Source organism: Arvicola amphibius, chromosome 6, assembly GCF_903992535.2.
Source record: "Arvicola amphibius chromosome 6, mArvAmp1.2, whole genome shotgun sequence".
NCBI lineage: Eukaryota > Metazoa > Chordata > Mammalia > Rodentia > Cricetidae > Arvicola > Arvicola amphibius.
In genome coordinates this window covers 156,907,800-156,929,680 of record NC_052052.2, presented here as the reverse complement: position 1 = coordinate 156,929,680, position 21,881 = coordinate 156,907,800, and the positions used below count along the sequence as shown (strand labels likewise).

General features: G+C 40.0%; 1 protein-coding gene across 2 annotated transcripts; it reads left to right on the top strand.

The window, feature by feature from the left end:
* The first annotated feature begins 12,982 nt into the window (after positions 1 to 12,982).
* On the top strand, positions 12,983 to 16,723 carry LOC119816595 (cathepsin J-like). 2 transcript variants are annotated; one of them, XM_038333367.1, is made up of 7 exons: positions 12,983 to 13,111; positions 13,408 to 13,530; positions 13,670 to 13,813; positions 14,276 to 14,500; positions 14,935 to 15,097; positions 15,745 to 15,862; positions 16,621 to 16,723. In XM_038333367.1, exons 1-7 carry the CDS (start codon positions 12,983 to 12,985, stop codon positions 16,721 to 16,723), a joined length of 1,005 nt encoding a protein of 334 aa, XP_038189295.1. The 2 variants fall into 2 exon arrangements, with proteins under 2 accessions (XP_038189295.1, XP_041911179.1); XM_042055245.1 differs by having other exon boundaries at positions 12,983 to 13,115; positions 13,415 to 13,530.
* The last annotated feature ends 5,158 nt before the right edge of the window (positions 16,724 to 21,881 follow it).

Genomic DNA, 21,881 nt, shown 5'->3' with positions numbered 1-21,881 from the left:
GCTGTATGTGTTCTGGCCATTTTTTCCCCACAGCTAACATATCCTGCCAAATGAGGGTCTTAGTGGTGTATGCTAGAGTTTGTGGATTTGGCCTCTACATTTGGACATAGCAAAATAAAGAGGAGAAGTCTTTAGAGATCAGCAAAGAAAGTCACAGTACAGTGTGAACTCAGTATTCTGTTTAGCCACATAGATGATGTGTGAGGCTTACTGTGTAACGCTTCTGCTGGTAAAGAGGAAGAAAGAGTTCCTGCCATTCTTTCATGCTCAATGACTTCAGTTCTTCACACATGGGTGTCATTAAGAGCTTAGTGTGCTAAAAGAATTAACAAGCTCACCTGATAACAGAGAACTCTGCCAAGCTTAAGAAATACAAATTACTAATTCAAGTCATCTGTCATTTTTTAGGAAATCCTCGGTCTGACTTCTTTATGTTACATGATGATTGAGTTTTTTCTGGCACAAAATGTACATGGAGAACCAGGAAGGAAAAATATAATAATAGTAATAATAATGCAGTAATCAAGAGCAGGGTAATAAAACAGGAGACTCAAGGGGGGAGGAGGACACATGCTGGAATGAGACAGAGAATACAGAGAAAGACAGTTAAAGCTGAGGGTCATTCGAGTGTTAGTATGGCAACCTAATACTGTAGGAACTTACTAAATTATATACATATATGAAGAATCTCTAAACAAAATTGCCAAGTAATCAAGACAAAGGATGAGTGTGCCTTTAAGTCTATATCTGTTTCTTCTGCACTTTCTTGGCCTTTTTTCCTTCTGTTTGTTTGTTTGTTTGTGTATTTTGTCCTATTCTGATTTGGCTTTGTTTTATCTTATAATTTATTTTATTTCATTTTAGTGTTATCCCTTACATTACATGTTATTTTCCCTACAAGAGACAGAAAATGATGGCATCAGGATGCCAGTGGATGTGGTGAGAAATTGGGAAGAGTTGATGGAGGAGGAAATATAATCACGACACATTGTATGAAAAAAAAACTATTTTTAGTAAAATAAAACAAACATCAACATAAAATGAAAAAAACTCTATTGCACTTTTCTCTAGTAAAAGAAACAGTTAAATATCTAGATACATGACTTACCAAATTTGAGACAAGAAAACCTAAATTCCTTAGAGTCCTTTTCAGCAACAAGATTCAGGCAATAGTTAATGTTTAATTGAAACACATCTGCCTCTTCACCCCCAAAAGGGCCCAGGACCATATGGTTAACTAAGGACTTGTAACAGAACTTTTTCAAGTTTACAATAACAATGTTCAAATTATTACACAAACTTGAAAAGGCAAATGGCCTTTACTTTATTACCTCAATAATAATGCACTTCACACACATTCTCTCAAATTCAAGCTCTTCATTCCAAATTGTTTAAAACTTTATGAATTTGTTATTACCATGGGACCAAAACCAAATACAGATTCATAGCAACAACACTAAAATTAGACACCTGTCTCCATGATCTACAAGGATTCTAAAAGTTCTCAATAAAATGCTAACAAAATCCAAAGACACATCAAAAAGATCATTCTTCATGACTAAATGTCTTTATTCCAAGGATTCCGTGGTAGATCAACATATAGAAATCAACAAATGATACTAACCACATATACTGATTCAAAATAAAATGCTGAAGATCTTTTTTTTTTTGACAAAATAGGACACCATTTTATGATAAAACTGGCCCACAGACCTACGGTACAGATAACAAATGGCATGTACAGGAAAGACGTTAGGACACGGCAAAAAGATACTTGAAGCTTGGTGTAATTCCTATGCCTCTGAATTGAACAAATTCATTGTGTGAAAATGGCCACCACTTCAGAAGCACTCTACAGATTCAGTGCAACCACAACCAAAATTCTAGGCTTATTTATCATCATTTTATCATCATTTATGCCCCAGCAAAGCTTAAGCATGCATGGGTAGCCTGTTTACAGAGGTTCTCCAGTTGTTCCTAACCTGGGCAGTCAGGGATGCTTGTGTTATTGTCATACCCAACGTTCCACAGTCTTTCTTTATGCTGTCTATCCAATGTATTTTGGGCCTTCCTCTTTGTGTTATCCCAGGGACTCCTCCAAGCAGTGATATTTTCAGGTATCTGTAGTCATACATTCTCATAACATGGCTGAAGTAGCTCAAGTGTCATTGTTATATCCTGTAGTTTACTTTTTTCTGTAGATGGAGATGTTTCTAAATGTCAACATTGTGCAATCAATCTCTTCGTGTGATGCCTAGAATCCTCCTGAGACATGCCATCTCAAACACACTCAGCTGCTGTTCTGAAGAGCCTTCCATTGTCCAGATTTCAGACTTGGAACTGACAGAAAGGGAACCTGTTTGGGACTCACGTAGGCAATCTATATGTTACAGTTACATAAACTGGTCTTCTGTGAGACTTCTAACAGTGGAAACAAGCTATTTCTGACTCTTTTTTGTTTTTGTTTTTGTTTTTTTTAGACAGGGTTTCTCTGTAGCTTTGGAGCTTTCCTGGAACTAGCTCTTGTAGATCAGGCTGGCCTTGAACTCACAGAGATCCACCTGCCTCTGCCTCCCGAGTGCTGGGTTTAAAGGCGTGCACAACCATGGCCTGGCATCTGACTCTTATACTAATTTTTGGGACCCTACTCCTCATACTGGGTCCCCTTTCTCAACCTTAATACATGGGGAGGTGCTAAGTCTTACTGAAACTTAATGTGCCATGTGTTTGTTGATGCTTATGGGAAACCTGTCCTTTCCTCAACAAAAAATCAGAAGAGGAATGGATTAGGGGTAGAAACAGAGGGGGTAGGGGAGGGACTGGGAGAAAAGGAGGAAGGGGAAATTGTGCTTGGGATATAAAATAAAAAAATAAATTATTTTTTTAAAAGAAGTAGGATATACACTTCACCCTAGCAGCACAGGGATGTGAATTCTGGGTTGGACTGTGTAGCACAAGAACTAAGACCAGCTACTTACAAACTGGACCCCCTTGAATAACAGTTTGCGTGCAGCAGAGGAAAGTACCAGCTGAGAGAATTCGCCCTACAATGGGAAAGAAATACTCACGACTCCACATCCGTTCAACAGAGAATTATTATCCTAAATGTGCACAAAACTGAAATAATACAAGGAAGCAAACCAATTAGAAAGATGGGCTTTTGAGCTTGACAGAAATTTCTCTAAAAAAGAAATAGAAATGACTGATAAAAACTTTAAAATGTTTTCAAAATACTTAGCCACCTTGGAAATACAGTTAAATCTATGTAAATATTTCATCTCATGTCAGTCAGAATGGTGATGATCAGGAAGACACACGACAGGAAATTCTGATGTGGATGTGGGAAGGGGACCCTTACACACTGTTGCTGATAAAGCCACAGCACCATTCAGTCATTTTAACTGGATCCTCCAGATGGCGACAGTCTGGCGGGTGAGTCACGGGAGGGTTAGTCTTCCCTATGAGAAAACGAAAGAGGAACCTAGGAATCCTGACACCCAGCAGGAATTCAAGCAGCAATACCCTCTCCCCAGCCCCCCCCCACACACACACACAACACTTGTTCTCAGAAGAATTGAGAGGACACCTCAGGATATGACATAGATGAGTATCTGTCCTGGACACAAGGCAGATACAATTGACTGAAGGGGCCAGACACAGCATGTGAGAAATATGAAAAATCCAGTGTGCTGGCTCTATTTGTGTCAAGTTGATACAGACTGGAGTAAAAAAAAAAGTTGTGTGCCTCAACTGAGAAAATATCTCCTTATGATTGATCTTGCCATAGGGCTTTTTTTAATCAGTGACTGATGGTATGAGGTCCAGTTATTCTACACAGTGTCACTCTTGAGTTGATGGTCTTGGATTCCATAAGAAAGCAGGCTGTGCAACCATGATGAACAAGCCAGTTAGCAGCACTCCATCACAACCTCATCAGCTATGGCTTCCAGGTCCCACCCCTGCTTGAGTTCCTGTACTGACTTCCTTTGATGACGTATAATCTGAATGAACCCTTTCTTCCCCAAGAGCTTTTGGCCATGGTATTCCATCACAGCAGCAGTAACTCTAAGACAGCCAACAAGTTTAGAAATTCAGAAGCTGGCAAATAATAATGTAAAGGCCAATTTCTGTATTTTGTTTACAAATGAAATGTATTTGGATTCAACCACATCTGTTATCGCACTCCTGCCTGTATATAAGGCATGTTACAGAGATATGTCAGGGAAAATTTGGCCAGTCATGTGAAGATTTAATTCCTCCTGGTGCATGTGATTTGCCTTTCATTAAACATGAAATGAAATATAATGATATGAATAGAGGGCAACCTTACTATACTAATATGTAATGCCTTACAAGTAAAATTGATCAATAGGAAACACAATATCAAACCTTGAAGACAAAATAGAGGATCTGGACAGTCAATGAAAATATGAATAAACACAAAACCAAAAACAAAAAAGGAATAAGTAGAACTTTGGGAGACCATGACAAGACAACATCTATGAATCATAGGCCTAGAAAGAAAAGAAGAATCCCAGGTGAATGGTATAGACCAAATCTTCACCATGTTCATAAAATAAAACTTCCCAGACTCATTAAACTTAGAGAAGTCATACCTGTTCAAAAAAGTTAAGACAGAACACCAAATAGCACCAGAACAGAAACTCCACAATCATTTTATAGCTAAAACTGTAAATATGCAGAACAAAAAGAGGGATTGAAAATTACCAGAGAAAATTCACAAATCACAAACAAGGGCAAATACATGAGAATAATGTAAAATAGAAGACAGAAGTGCTTAGAGAATGTATTCCTAGTTCTAAGAGATCACAGAAGCCAGCCCAGACTACCTTACCAGCAAAATTATCTGACAGAGTTGAAAGACAGTGAAAAATTCTCCATGACACAAGCTAGCAGAACTATATCTGCCAAACCAGCTATGATAGCTAACCCTGGTTGTCAGCTGAACATACATGGGAAAGAGAACCTCATTTGAGAAAGAGCTTCCATCAGGTTTGTCTGTGGGCATGTGTTTGGGGCATTTACTTGACTGCTAACTGACATAGTGGGTCCCGGACAACCGAGGGTGATACCATTCCTACACAGGTGAGTCTGGGCTGTACAACAAAGAGTTGGCTGAATGTGTAACTGGGAATATGTCAGTATTTGACATCTGACCATTGTTTCTATGTCAGACATACACCATGAATTCCATACCTTGGTTTCTCTCAATGGTGATTTATAACTTGTGAAATAAAGCCTTTATTATTCTAATTTTCTTGTAGTCATGATGTCTCGCATAGCTACAAAAGATATAATAGAACTAAAATTGGTATTGCAAAAACATGGGTGTTGGTATGATAGCTATGACTGTAATGTTTTGAGGATTATCACGGCATTTGGAAGCTTTTCCCTCACGAGCCATTGTGTGCTCAGAACTTAAAGTACAGTTTGGTGTATTCTATTAATTTTTTGCAAGTTCAGAGTAAGATACAAATGTTCATTGTTGTAATTCTCCTAGGTATGCCAGTATGTGAAGCAATGAGGGAAGAGATGATGACACAGTGTGAATATTGTGTGTAGGAAGAAACACACCATCAACTACCATATGTCTGTGACTGTATTCCACATGTGTGAGGAAGATAAGTGGATAATTTATGAACCATGCTGTGCCAGCAGGAATGATGTAATGCATGTGAGATCAAAGTCTGACACCAGTAACTCTGGTAAGAGCTAGGCATCATGAGCAAGCTACAGGTAAACCACTAGGCAGCTCATATATGAGTCTAGCCCAGGATATATCTGAGATATGCTAATGAGCTAAATCCAAGCTGGTAATGATGTGCTTGAAAAGCAGCCCCAGCTGTGATCCCTGAAAGTTCAAAGCTACTTCCCAATGAAAGGGTTAAAAAATGGAACTATGGGAATAGGTGTAGGATGATACTACAGTCCTCCAAAGACATGAATTCTCTAGCCTGTGTGTTGATACCCATTTGCTAGAGGACTAAAGATTCCATGCATGAACCTGACCTCAGTGACCACTGACTTTCAGAATTATAGCAGGCCTACACAGGCTTCCTGTCATCCATCGCCACTGACTAATCTTAAAAGGATCTCCTGGACCTCTGTCAGTACCACCCTCAGGCTGTCACAGATGAAGGATTTCACAGCACGGGTGGGTCAAGCCTGAAATCGTTAAAAGTATCATTGAAGACTTTCTTCTCATAGAATCTAAAAGCAGGAGGTGTTTCCTGCTTGGTAAAATATCTGTTTACCATTTATATTGGTATCATATTACATGTAACATTTGTATGAATATACTGAATATATTCAAAAGACAAATCCTGTGTGGACATCCTAACTGCCTAATGTCTTACAGTCCATACGCCCCAGCACTCTGCAGAAAAGATGGGTCGTTTTGGTGCCTGAGCATCGTCCTTGGTGCCAAGAAACAGGTCGTTTTGGTGCCTGAGCATCGTCCTTGGTGCCAAGAAACAGATTCTTTGGCCCTTACAGGTGAAATGTATCCTGGTTGTCAGGAATTCAGATTAGATAAATTCAGGATTTATCTAAGGCACAAGCTACCCATGAATGAAGCCTTGTCACAATTTTAATAGGTGGAGGATGTTCCTGTGGCTTATTCAAGGACAAATATTGCACTGAGGCGTTTCTCTGCTGAGTTACTTTTCTCTGTTTGGTTCTTAACTGACAAAGGACATTTCAATAAGGAAGATATAGAAGTAAAAGAGTGTACGGAAGTTAGAGACAAGACAGAGAAAGAGAGTATAGGTTCTCCTTATGTCTATCAGGAGGGACTTGGGTAGATGTGATTAAAGAGGTGTGGATTGTTTTGGCCTAAGGCTTCCTTTCCTGTTGACCAGCTCTTTCCCTCTGATTGTATCTATCTCTTAGGGCTCAGAGAGCATCTGACTCAAGGTTCAGAAACATCTGTCACTGGGACACACAGTGATGGACGTTCATCTGTACATCTTTCCAAGCTAGGGTTCACTGCAACTGCCTGATTTGAGGTCACTCAAGTATATGCATGTATTCTGGCCATTTTGTCCCCAGAGGTAACAGATTCTGCCAAAGAGGGTCTTAGTTGTATATGCTAAAGTTTGAAAAATGGATCTATACATTTGGAAGGTAGCAAAATAAAAAGAGCAGATGTTTTTAGAGATCAACAAGGCAATTCATACTGTAGCGTGAATTTAGTCGTCTATGCTTAGCTCGATAGAGCTTTGTGGGCTTTGCTGTGAAAAGCCTTCTACTGGTGCAGGGGAGGAAGGAGTTCCTGTCTCCTCCTGCTCAGTGACATCAGTTGTTCAACCATGAGTGTCTTTAAAAGGTGAGTGTGCTAATATAATGTAAGTAGCCAACCTGATATAACAGAGTTTTACCAAGCTGCTTCTAGCCTCGGAAAAGACAGATACATGTGTCTCCCTTATCACTGGTGAATAATATTGAAGATCAGAAGGACTGGGGTGTCTCAGACACAGAGAGAATAGGATGAGCCATCTTTCTATCCAGTGTTTACGGGATCTACATGGCATAAGGAAAAAACATCATTGAATTGAAAAATATATTTAAAAAAATTACAGGAATCTGTAATGAAGAGCAAGTGTGTTACCAAGGCCTAATAGAGGAATGCTTACTAGATACCCAGCCTGGCAGGTTTAGTTGGTGGGCATTGGCCCAATTCTCAGGGAGGAAGCAGAGGGAGCATGGGATATATGTGGAGCAGTTTGTTTAATGACAAGGAATATTCATTTCACCCATAGGCCAGTAAGACTAGAAGGTCACGGACACTTGCGTTTAACCCCAGCTCAGTGGGAGAACTTTTGATCCCACTGGAGAGCACATTTTGTGAAAGGGGCAAGTTCACACATTCAACTTCCTTCCTTGTTTGCTATTTTGTGCTCTTCCCAATAACCTCTTCATATTTCTCAGTTAATCCTATTAAAAAGAATCAGTATCAGTGAACTGCAAATTCCACCCTCAAGAAATTATGCGTTTATATCCTTACATTGAAACTTCCATTTTTTTTCCGTTTTGATTTGATTTTCAGATTTTGTGTAATTTGGGTCAGGTTTATAATGTGGGATTCCCCTCTGTATGCTACGAATATGTTTTATTACCATTGGTTATTTAAAAAGCTGTTGGCCAATGGCTTAGTAGAGTAAAGGCAGGTGGGAAATTCGAACAGAGATAAAGAGAGAAAATAGGCGAAGTCAGAGAGGCACCATGTGGCTGCCCAAGGAGACAAATGTCAGGCCCTTACCAGTAAGCCACATCCTCATGCTAATTCACAGATTAATAGAAATGGGTTAATTTAAGATGTAAGAGTTAGTTAGTAAGAAACCTGAGGTAATAGGCCAAACAGTGTTGTAATTAATATAGTTTCCGTGTGATTGTTCGGGTCTGGGTGGCCAGGAAACTTACAAACAGAAGTCCATCACACAAAGAATCAACGAACTCATTGGAGTTCTGAGGGGAAGTCTTGATTGTCATTGATGAGTGGAGCATTCCCACTGAGGCAGGAACCACCCTATGCTACCGTTGTACTTGGTCTCTGTCAACAAAATCATCTCTCTGGGCTTTGTGGTCAGTCAACATCATTCTTATAGTTAGTCAGACCTTATAAATGTTATCAGAACACTGCCCATTAGGATGAGCACTGTATTTGATGCTTCACAGGAAATAAGTCATGGACCTCCACAGATAAGGGGGCCTTATAAATTCCTTTATATGAATAAGAAACACAGAACTGATGTCTGTGGGTCTAAGCCTACTCAAATCACACTTGCTAGAATAAACACAGCAATGCTCTGGAAAGAATGGATATACATACATAAAATATGGGCGGATAGATGAAAGTGCCAGACCTGTTATAAATGAATTTTCAGTCATTCTGTGGGAAAACAGACCTACAGTAGGACTGGTAGAAACCAGTACGGCTGCTTCTTTAAGAATCACTCATATGACCTAACCTGCTCTCTAGACAGCATGGATAAATGACAGTTGTTATTCTAGAGACCATGCATATCAATCTAAATTCATGACAAATTAATATCAGTTAAGACTATATAAGTGTAATATATATTCATACAGTAAAATATTTTACATAAAAAATGCCTCAGTATTTTTGTTTTCAAATTATTAAATCCATGGAAAAATCAATACATATAATGAAGTATTACATCATTTTAATTTTATATAGGTAGTTTGTAATGTTATAGCAAGATATTCATGAGATAATAGCTTTCATCTCAGAGTGAATATTCCAATGTTTTATGTCATATTTGAAAGGTTATATATACTTCCACCGATGATATCTGGATGTACAATATTTCCACTAATTTTAAAGATGCCTCATATTTTTCTCCACAATCCTCCTATGTCCATTTTCATAATCTGTATCTTACCTTACTGATTTTTGGGTTCTCAAAATCATGATTAGAAAAAAATCACCCTTGGAGTCTTGTTATGATCAGTGGAGGCCAAGATGAAGATATTTGTAATGAAGATGCAGGTGCAAATACACCGTCATGGTGCTGCCAGGAGGGGGCAAGCCCCATTGGAGAGGATGTGACAGTCAAGGAAATTAAAACATTGATGGAAGTTATTCCTGATATGTTGTTCTGGTGGGGGTAAGGGATGTAATACGAACAACACCGAAATGACCCGTCCTATCCTGAGCAACTTCCACATGTCCCTCCTGTTGTCTCACAACAACTCTGCGGCAGTGGTTCACAGCCTTCAGCAGATGTCAGGGTAGTCCTAGGGTCTAGAGCACATCAGTGACTGACATAACATGCATAGGACCTGGAGCTCGACCAGACAGAATCCCAGCATGAAGGAGAGAAAATATGCAGAAAGCCCCACTGCTAGTCAAGACGTTGTTCACAAGGGGTAGCCGGTCGGAGAGTGAGAATCAGATTTCTCCAATGGCGCTGGGGAATCACACACAGCTAAGGCAGGCTGCATGCTCACGAGTAGCTGGCCAACATAAATCAGACTCTATGCTTTTAGTAGCCTTACTTCCCTTTTACTGAGTGAGAAAAAGAACATGAAATTGCATTGGTACCTAGAAAGAGGGATCTGGGCAGAGTTGAGCAGTGGGAAAGATTGTGATAAAAAATTATACTGTGTGATACTCACAGAGAATGAATTAGAAAATAAATAAGGAAGTCTGAAAAGTGAAACAAGCAGAAGCTAAACAGAGCACAAAGGACGGTGGGTTAAACTGCAAGAGCTGATGCCTCTTACTGGTGCTTTTCAATTTCTCTTAAAAAAATGTTGTGACTCTAAAAAAATTATTCTTCACTATCTGTTCTACATTTAGCAATTTCTTAGATAGTATACAGTACAGAGTAAACACAAGTATCATATATTTCTTCCCTGATCTGAGGAAGCCACAAAATGCAAGAATCAATGGATAGATCAAATATGGTGACTTTATACCATGAGAGATTATTGAGCCTGAGAATTTGAAAATAATGAGACAGTAATTATTTGGGGGTAATATATCTCTTGATGGTTCTACTTTTAATACTGGTGCCATGGAAACTACATTTCATCAGGACTCTTACGAGGAAAAACATTCAGCCAAAAGCAGTAGCTGAATATCTACACTGACAAGAAAAAGAAATGGTGGGTGCTAAGGTAGAGGGAGGGAGAGAAGAGGATTAGTGTTAAGTGTCCAGAGCTACTGTAAAGAGCAAATCCTTCTGGATATCTTTTTGTGGTGTTTACAAAACAATGTGTGTGCCTTTAAGTCCACCAGGATGTGCCCTGAAAACGGTAAATATAGAAACTTCCAGTTGAGTGTTATCACAATGAAGAGTGATAGGCAAGATGGCACTGCTATATTGCCATTCAATTTAACCTCCAGGAGAAAAACCAAGTTTCATGAGACCCCTCACAGCACGCTCATTCACACTCCCTGTTACGGATCAGCCTTGAACATCACTTTCCTCACTGGGGGTCACTGTCTCCTAAATATTCTTGTGAGATCCAACTGTGTTGCACACTGACACACAGAGACAGAGCATCCCAGGGTCTGTGTTCTCACAACATCCAACCGTAGCTATGGACTAAACACAAAACAGAATGCATCAACTAACTTCACACCAGGGATAGCAACTAAAGCCTCCCATTCTCAGCTGGGAGGGTACAACACCACACAGCTTTTCCAGGAAGCACAATCAGCAAGCAATATGTCAGACATGATGTGATCCAAGGCCTATAGGATGGCTATCTAACTTCCTTTGACAAGATCAAGAATTTCAGATCCCTGTTATCAACTGAGACACCCCAGGCTCAACCTTCCAGCATCAGGCTGAAAGCTTATCTCAGGAAGAACCTAAGTCCCAGTACCTGGAGGCCTTATCCAATCATCAACACAGCCAATCAATGTAGGGTATGATTGAGGGGCGGGGCCAACTGTTCACATACTTGGGAATAAAACCTCAGTGAAGTGTTGCTGGGTCAGATCCTGGGTTCTCAGAAACCTCTGAGGAGTTGAGTCTGCGGGTGGACTGAAGCAGCAGAATTAACCACAGGTGAGCCTCTGTCTGCGCCAAGGCAGAATGGGAAATGATTCTGGAGGGGAGCCTTGAGAGACTTCATGGAGAATCAGGCAGAACCCAAAGAAGGAGAACATATTCTAAGGCTCAGCATCCTGCTGTGTGTAGGTGGAGGGGAAGGGGTGGAAAAGGCATATAAGAATCCAGGCCTTTTGGCTCCCTGGTCCAGGTTTGTATAAGTTCCCTGTAAGTAGAAGTCTGGGTCTGTCCACAGAGAGTGCCAGAAGTTACCATGCACGCCAGTAGCCTGGGTGATAGAGATTGTTTCTTGCCTATAATCTTTGGGTAAATCGGTTCTCATTCGACCTGTGCAGATGCCGTAGAATGATGCATGACCCTATCCAGGTCCTATGGGAGGTGTTGTTTTAGAGACCCAGAAAGTCCTGAACCTGAAATCTCGTTATCGGTTTGTTACTGTAGTTCACTTCCACTTGTGGATCTGCCTTCCTCCAGTTTTCCCGTGTGACGCCATTCTCACTGAGGAAGTGTGTAGGGAGTTTGGTTGCATGGTTCCAATTGTAGGATAAAAAGAATAGTACCTATGATTCTTCCCATATTTGAGGGATATTTTTTGAGACAGGGTTTCACTGTGTAGTCCTGGCTGTCCTGGAACTTACTCTGTATACAAGGCTGGCCTTGAACTCACAGAGATCTGCATGGCTCTTCTTCCTGAGTGCTGGAATTAAAGGTATCTGCCACCACTGCCTGGCCTTTCCCACATCTTTATACAAGACATTTCACAAAATTTTCATTCAAGAAGAAAGGGTAAAAGGCAAGCCCAGTACCCATTGAGTATTAGAAAGGGATATGATGCTATGTGGTCCCAGTTCTTGGGTTCACCTTGAAAATTGGATCCAATACCACATAATACAAATTTTGCTCAGTATAAATCTTAAGTCAATGATATACTAAGTACATGATTGTTTTTTGCTTCTGGTCCTCAGTGTGCATAAATATCTTTCTTAAATAATGAGATATAGTACAGCTGAAGTTTTTATTGCTAGAATTCTGGACTCTTCATTTTGCATTGTTTCTAATTATTACAAGTGGTTGATTTATTTCATACCCTAAGCACTTTCTACAATCTTTCAAAAATTATTTGAGCCGGGCGGTGATGGCGCACGCCTTTAATCCCAGCACTCGGGAGGCAGAGGCAGGCGGATCTCTGAGTTCGAGGCCAGCCTGGTCTACAAGAGCTAGCTCCAGGACAGGCTCTAGAAACTACAGGGAAACCCTGTCTCGAAAAACCAAAAAAAAAAATTATTTGAAAGATTGGGTCAAAGAATATTATTGATCACAGATGGATTAATTTCTTAGAAAGGAGTAAGAAGACTTTTTAAAAATGTTGGTGTGCTCACATATTCATTTGTTTTCCCACTCCAGGTCTTAGGGACATGACTCCAGCTGACTTCCTGATAATCTTATGCTTGGGAGTGGCCTCAGCTGCTCCAGCACTTGATCCCAGTTTGGATGATGAATGGCAAGAATGGAAGACGCGATATGAAAAATCATACAGTAGTCTGGTTCGTAAGCTGGAAATTGTCCAGAAGAACTCCAGGTTGAATGGACATTGCTGTTGAAAGTGTCTAGGCACATTAGAGATCACAGACCTCATCCTTCCCTGAAAAATTATATAATCACAATTCTTGTGAGCACAGGGTGGCCAAATTCCCTCTTCCTCCATATGTGCCGAATGTGTGACTGTGTGTCTGTAGTTCCCTCTCACTGACCTCTGTACACCTACAACAGCAAGTCCACTTGGTCAGATTTTTCCAGAGTTTAGTTATAAATAAATGTCATTAATTATGCTCACTTCTAGGAAGAAGAAGCACAGAAGAGAGCAGTATGGGAAGAAAATATGAAGATGGTCAAAATGCATAATAGGGAAAATGGCCTAGGGAAGAACGGCTTCACCATGAAAATGAACGCCTTCGGTGACATGGTGAGCATGACCTGCATTGCTGCCCACTGTGCTTTCTTCAGTTCTTTACATGGGGTCTTTTTGTTTCATTTTTTTCATGTGTTGTTTCGCTGTTTGTTTGTTTTTGCTTTGTTTTTAATTTTTGCTATTTTCCTTGAAGAGCCATAAAGAATACAGAGAAATGATGACTGATATCCCAGTTCCAGCTGCCATGAGTGAGGACAGTAACCAAGGAGGTCTTAGTGATATCCCCAAATTTAAGGATTGGAGAAGGGAAGGCTATGTGACTCCTGTACGGAACCAGGTAAGACAGCAGCCCATGTCTGTATTCTTAAACCACTTTTAAGACAAAATACTTGATGTCTCTGTGTGTATATTAAATATGGAGAGATGTGCAGTTCGTTCTTTCTTTTATGAAGGCTTCATACACTTATACAATAGTTACTTATCCTAGAAATTCACCACACACACTCTTTTTACAAATACTGTCCTCTACTGTGTCTGTCTCTGGAATTTATTTATTCTTTTGTTGTTGTTGTTGTTGATAACCCATAAAACCAGTAGGTTCTGCTCAAATGTCCATGTGTATGTGGCCATCAACCAGGACATGTGTTAGCTACAAGCAGTCATGTTCTCTATGAGAGTACCATCCCTCCCTAGGCATCTATCAGCTACTAGTACATCGTTTTCATAATTTATTACCTGTCTATGTCATTGCTGGGGTTGGTCTTTGTTTGTGTACTGACAATTTCACTTCCCTGCTCAGGGTAACTGCGGTTCGTGCTGGGCTTTTGCTGCGGCTGGTGCCATAGAAGGACAGATGTTCTGGACAACGGGCAACCTGACCCCTCTAAGTGTGCAGAACCTACTGGACTGTTCTAAACCTCAAGGCAATAATGGCTGCGAAAAAGGGACTGCAAACAAAGCCTTCCAGTATGTTCTCCACAATAAAGGTCTCGAGGCTGAGGCAACCTATCCATACGAGGGAAGAGTAAGTGGACTTTTTATACAACTGTCATTTTAGCCAGCTTCAGACAAGGGGCGATTGCAGAAATAGTCCATGGTCTTCAGAACTCACACCAGCAGTACACCAGCAGTGGTCTCATGAGAGCATTAGTTCTCTCCCCAAGTTTCTAGTGTGATGGTTTCCATGTAGCTGTTCCTGTGCTATGCACACAGAGAGTATGCAAACTTTTCCAGATGTAATGGAGATTTCTTACAGACATAAAGACCTATGAGATGTTATTGAAGATATGGTTGCTGGCTTTTAGTTCCAAATCTCCCAGTAGTATTTTATTCCTGGTATGATTTGTAACAGTCCAGACATGGGGATGCTCAGTCGCAAAGTGCAGAGTTGTGTTCTGATGCATGTTCCTTAGAAGGTGTGTGGAAATAACTTAGTCTCTTACCTCTTTATCTTTTAAGGATGGACCCTGCAGGTACAATTCTGAGAATTCTAAAGCTTATATCAATGAAACTGTGATCCTCCCACCACATGAAATTTACCTACAGGTGGCTGTAGCAGCTATAGGACCCGTCTCTGCTGCAATTGATGCGTCCCATGATTCTTTCAGGTTCTACAGTGGAGGTAAGTGTAGTTCCCTCTAGATAAGAAAAAAGAAATGGGACATGGTCATGCCAGGTTCATGAAAGGCTGTTTATCTAGAAAATTGTGTGTGACTTTGGGTTTCTAATCTTTCTTCCCCACACAATAATACTGAGCTCCATCCTCAGCAGATAGGACCCTTCCATGCAAGTAAGTGCATCATATTTCAAAAAAATATATCATTTAGCTATTTTAAACTAACCTCAATTTTGTGGGTGTTTTAGGTTTTTGTGGAGACTGTTTTTCTGAAATCAAATTATTAATAAGCCTCTTGATTTAGGTAATTTCTATTCAGTGAGTTTTAATTTACATGAGCTTCTAGCTTAGAAATTAAAGATTTTAATTAGTCATCTTATAGGCACCTAGGCAATTGTTTATCAAAAATCTGTGCTTATTTTGTTTTTTTTTTCAGTTTTCTGTAAAACGATATATATAGTATATATGCATATTTACATATATGTGTATGTATGTATGTATGTATGTATTCTCAGTAACAATTCAGTCAACTCATGTCTGTCTGTAGTTTACATTGTTTCTGGGGTCTTTGAAAATGCTTCCCTATTGTTGGTGGCTGTGGTCACTGTCAGATGTCCTGTGCATCTCACATCAGTTTCTGTGTTACTTCTCAGGCATTTACCACGAACCAAACTGCAGCAGTTATATAACAAATCACGGAGTTCTGGTGGTTGGCTATGGATTTGAGGGCAATGAAACAGATGGTAATAACTACTGGCTGATCAAGAACAGGTATAAATTGTGAAAAAAATCTATATTTGAAACTCTAGTATTGGAGAGACAATTCAGTGATTAAGAGTACTGGGTGCCCTTCCAAAAGAGTCCCAAAGGAATTATCTCTTGAAGTCGATGTTTGAGTACACAACCTAAAAAACTTTGTCCCACTTAAGTCAAACAAAATCTGTTTCATTTTACTATGTACATATGTGAGGTATTTGTACGTGCATGCTTGAATGTCTAAGAACACCTGTCTATGCACATGTGTAGAGGCCTGATGCCAACATCAGTTCTTTCTCAATCACTATCCAAGTTCTACACTGAGTCAGTGCCCCTCACTGATCGAGGAGTTCACTGTCTAGTCTGGCTAGCCACTCGTTCTAGTATGTCCTGTGTCCATGTCCTGAGAACGTGCTATAGGGACACTACAGTGTTCAATGGTTCTGTTCTTTGACCTCCAGTCTCTAACCTCTGAGCTCCCTTATACCATAAACAACCTACTCATAATGTTTTAGCATAACATTTCCATTCCATCAGTGGTTTCTTCGGTGTCAATGTTATTTTGTGTCATTGTTTTTCCTAAAATCTGACACATTTATTAGGCTTGAACTACCCTTCCTCTGCTGTTGTCTTCCCAGTTCTGTATGAGGTGCCTCTTGGTACTCAGGGGTAGACCCTCAACTTTTCCTGATCCTTCTGTTAGGTTGGCCTCTTGTCAGTTACTATAAGAAATCAATCATGCATTGATAAATGAAACATGTGTTTCCTTCCAGCTGGGGAGAAAATTGGGGCATAAATGGCTACATGAAGATTGCCAAAGATCGCAACAACCACTGTTCAATTGCTTCACAAGCCAGCTACCCCAATATATTCTGAACTGCCTGGTGGCCACAAGGAAGGACTTGGCAGAGACAGCATTCAATGGAGTGCTTTCCATTTCCCAGTGATCAGCCTTTGCTGAGTGTGTTCAACAGTTGAGCTCCTGAAGAGGTCCATTGAACTGTGAATTCTGCACTCTATCTCAAAAGGGCAACTATTGTACTTGATGGGTCTTTATGACACTTGCAGCAACTTGACTTTCACTTTTAATGGTTATGCAAATGGTGTCTTTAAAAATAATAAATTCAAATAAGTTTCTAGCATCTCTCTGTTTTGTGAAGTGATTTACTTTTTTCGACAGAATAACAACTTTATTTATGAAGATGTAGAGGCACTCCAAATCCCAGGGAAACTGTTCCCTGTTCATACCTCAAACTTCCACTGTGGAGCAGAAAAGAGTGTTACACTCGTAAACCATGCTGTAAGCTTTTTTTTTTCTTTGACATCACATTTACTGTGTAGTTTGTATCTCTTGGGTTGTAACTCAGGAATCTGAAGTCTCTCTTTACACACCATTTCTTAGGCTATTTGCACCCCACTTCAGTGCTTCTTTGGAGAGAGATACGAACAAGATCCTTCTGTCAGAACCTTTAAATACTACATTCTCTGAGTACTGAAGGCATTTAGAGAAATTAGGAATCAGCAAATTAAAGCCTCCAATGTAAGGGATTAACTCCATGGTTAAAACAGCAAGTTGATTTTTTTTATAAGCACCATGCATTTTCATGTACAATCGCAATAAAAAAAAATCCAGCTTTAATTTTCACAGATGTAAAACCACAACCCAAATACTTATATGGTTGCACAAAAGACCAAGATAGCCAAAGCTTGTGGACCAAAAGAATACTGTGAGCAATATCACCCTGCCTGATCTCAAGTTATAGTACAGATTCATAGTAAGAGAGGGTGGTCCTGGCACATGAAATAGATACATAGAACCATGCATAAAAGTAGAGGAGCCAGATATACATCCACACAGCTACAGCTAACTGACTTTTTACAAGGATGTCAAAAATATACATTCTAGAAGAGACAGCACCTTCAAGAAACAGTTACAGAAAACCTTTACTTGTAGAAAAATCAAACTTGACCCTCACATTTTACTCCGAGAAAACGCAACCACAAATGAATCAAAAATCTGCCAAAGACCTGAAGGAAACTTCCAGAAGAAGTAGGCTTTACATTTCAACCTTGTGGCACAGTGTAGAAACTAAGACCAACTGCTTACAGACTGGACTTCATGTGACGGTTTCCATGCAACAAAAGAAACTGTCAGTTCAGTGAAGAGGCAGGCTTCTTGGCAGGAGAAAATACCTACCAGCTTTACATCCAACAGAGGATTAGTATTTTGAATATACACAGAACTGAAAAATAAATAAACAAGAAAACAAAACAGAAAGATGACTGTCGAACAGGACAGAAAGTTCTCAAAAGAAGAAATAGAAATGGCTGGTAGACACTCAAGAAAGTTTTCAAAATGCTTACATACCTGGGAAATGCAGGTTAAACTATGTGAAGATTCCACCTCCTGTCAGTCAGGATGCTGATGATCAGAGGTCACATGACTACGCATGCTGATGTGGACGTGGGAAGGAGACCCTGGACACAGCACAGATAGAGTGAGCTGAAGGAGCCAGGAACAGCCAGTGGAAAATATGAAAATGCCAGCAAGTGCAGAACATCCGAAGATGACAAATAACAGCTCAAAGCAAAACGTCTCTCAGTTTTTTGTTTTTATAAATGAAATATATTTGGATTCGGCCACACGGGTTCTTTCTCTCTATTCTGTAGCTAGTTTGTACATAGCTCATCCTTAAGAGATGCATCAGAGATAATATGGTCCTTTACAGAGAAATTTGCTGCCCCCTAGTGTATATTCTTTGCCTTGCATTAAAACATGAAATGAGATAGTGATAGAGTAGAGCTTGCACTATGTAGAGTCATCTAAAACATTGACAACAGAATTTGGACAGTTAAGTGGTCTGAAGTTGAATCTATACCTCTTCTTCAGCTCCTCCAAATCCAGTCTCCCCAGTATCATTCCTGGTACTGCAACAGAACACCCGTGGTAGTCTTACCTACCTCCTGCTACATCTTTGTTGGATCCCACATACTATTCCCTCCTAACATACCTTCCCCCACTTGTTGCTCACCCACAGGCCACTCACTCCTGTGCAGCAGGTAAGCTGACTGTAGACTGTCCCCCTTCCTTCTGTTCCTCTAGATCCAATCCGCAGTCTCGTGCCCTGTGACATAGTAGATCCTCTCTAGTGACCGTTCTTCACTGTCTCTCCCCATTCCAAAGAATCAAAATAAACAAAATAAGCAGTCTGCTCCCCTCCCTCTTATGAACCCCTTTAGGCCCCTACCCATCCCCATCCCTAAGTGTCAACCCCCAATACCCAGAAATACACTTACCTGGAACCCCCAGTGGCCACAAATATCAGCTCCAAAGAAAAACCCCTATCAGGAAAGACACAACTGTCACACTCTCTAAAAACCCAGAGAAGAAACAAAAGCCAAGAAAAAAAACACTCACTCAACAACAACAAATCTAGAAATCAGCACCTAGACCTATGATTATCCTAATTCCCAGATGCCTAGATACCAGCATAAAACACAATCAATAACGGGCATGGAAATATATCTCGACTGGACCCCAGCTACTCTACCTCAGCAGGCCCTTAATATTCCAACACAGTGAAGCAGAATAACAAGACCTTAAAACAGTCTTTAGGAACATGATAGAGGTACTTAAGGATGAAATAAAAAATCTCTTAAAGTAATGCAGTAAAACACACAAAAAAAGTTGGAATAAATAAATAAATCCCTCAAATAAATCTAGGAAACACACACAACAAAAAACAAAAATAACAACAAAAACAGTATAAAGAAATGAATAAAACTGTTCAAAAACTGAAAATGGAAATAGAATCAACCAAGAAAATACAAACCAAGAAATTCCGCAGATGAAAAATTTAGGAATTCAAGCAGAAACTACAGAAGCAAACTTCATTAAAAGAATTCCAGCTCCCCTCAGCTATGCTGCCAGCGTAATACCACTCATAAAATGCTGACGATCCAGCTTCAGCAGGTCAGACAAACTGGAGGGGAGAGGTGGAGTTGATGAAAACTAAAAACACACACGGGGGCTTATCTGCGGGGGGCAAATCTTAAGTCTCCATTTTATTTTTTCCTCCTTCTTTTTCTCTTTCTCCTTCTTCTCTTTATTTTCCTCTTTTCCCTTTCGTACCACCTAAGACAAGAATTTCTATTTAAGAAAAGATGACCTCACAACCACAAGTTACATATTTTCCAAAAACAAATTAAAATCACATTATGGTCACAAGTTACGCGTTTTTCTTAGAAACCCACAACTTGTAGAACATTTTCCTTTGTATTGATTTTCCCACCATAGCATCTTCACCTCCAAAACCAATGATTCTCTTTTTTAATGATTAACAAAGTTTTGAGCAAGCCGAGTGTATTTCAGCCAATTCTGTCAGGAAACTGTTCATGGTTTCAGTGTAGCAGATTCCTGTCCTCTTTCTACTTCCCAAAGCATTAAACAGTTGGTCTGCCTAACCATCTGTTTTTCTTTTTCCTTTACACGCAATAGGATCGTTTAACTTCATTTCACACCTTGTTTTCTTCAGGGTGCACACTGAAACCTGTTGTTGATTCTGTAAGCTACATAACCAAGGAACTCGGACCTAACCTTGGGTGTTGGGACATTAACTGCTTTATTTGACCATCAGGTAAAATGCACAGGTCAAAAATGCATGAGAATTCCTTGTTCTTAGTTTTCATCCTCAGAAAATATCGCATCTATCAAAACGAAGGGTGTCTTATTTCTGTCTTTTGTATCTCTCATTGGAGCAATTGTCAGAGCAGCCTAAACCATTTCCTTCATCATCTTCACTGTTCTAACCACCTGGATCTTGTAGGCTGGCTTAGAAGGTTCAGTTAAATCATTGACCCAACTAAGCATCATTGCCCTTATAAGAATCATCTTCATTGTGATCTGCGAGTAAACTACCCAGTGAGGCGTGGGATCCTCCCACACCATAACCACACCATGCCAGACACAGTGAGAACACAGCAGCAGCAATCAGGAGAAGGCACAGGAAGAGCGAGGGCATTCTGGAGAAAATCCCCCCTGGGGTTTGCCTCTCCGGTGTGTAGCCATCGTGGCTTTGCTATCTGGTGGGTGGCATTCCATAAGCGCCATTGCTGACTGTAGCTCCTCCAGTATTGATTGCCATCGCCAATAAAAGTCTATAGGGGCCTGATTCATAGTTCCCTACCTGAGAGTTAATGATCCATTCCAGTCAGTACACTCCTAATATCCAATAGACCACAGAGTTCAAGAAGATGGTTACAATTTTTTGAATATAATACTTTTAATTTTTAAAAAATCTTATACATTCATAAAATAAAACATGATTATATCTTTCCCCATTTCCCTCCCAACTTTTCCCGTGTCTCCCACTATTCTCCTCCCCTATTGCATTTTTATAACTTTTTTAATTAGTCTGTGTCTCTGTGTCTCTTTGTATGTTCTGTACCTGTGTGTGTATATACATTCTGCTGTGTATGTGTAGAGTTTAGAAGACAATTTGTGAGAGTTGATTCCATCATGTGAGCCCTGGGGAGTGAACTTAGATCATCAGTCAGGGATCAAGTGTCTTTATCTTCTGAGCCATCTCACTGGTCCCAACATTTCTGTTGCAAAATAAAATAGAAATAGAGCTCCCCAAGCAGTAGTAATACAACAAAAGAAATCTCATAGCCGGGCGGTGGTGGCGCACGCCTTTAATCCCAGCACTCGGGAGGCAGAGGCAGGCGGATCTCTGAGTTCGAGGCCAGCCTGGTCTACAAGAGCTAGTTCCAGGACAGGCTCTAGAAACTACAGGGAAACCCTGTCTCGAAAAAAAAAAAAAAAAAAAAAAAAAAAGAAATCTCAGAAGTAAAGTTTATATCAATAATCAGATAACAAAATAGAAAGCTCTCAAGTAACTATTGTTACTTCATAAAAAATTAGAGAACCAGGACAAAGGATGCATGTATATTACGAATATGATGTATACAGTGTATGTTCTATACATATGGTGCATATGTATGTGATATATGTTATGTGTATATGGTGTATAAT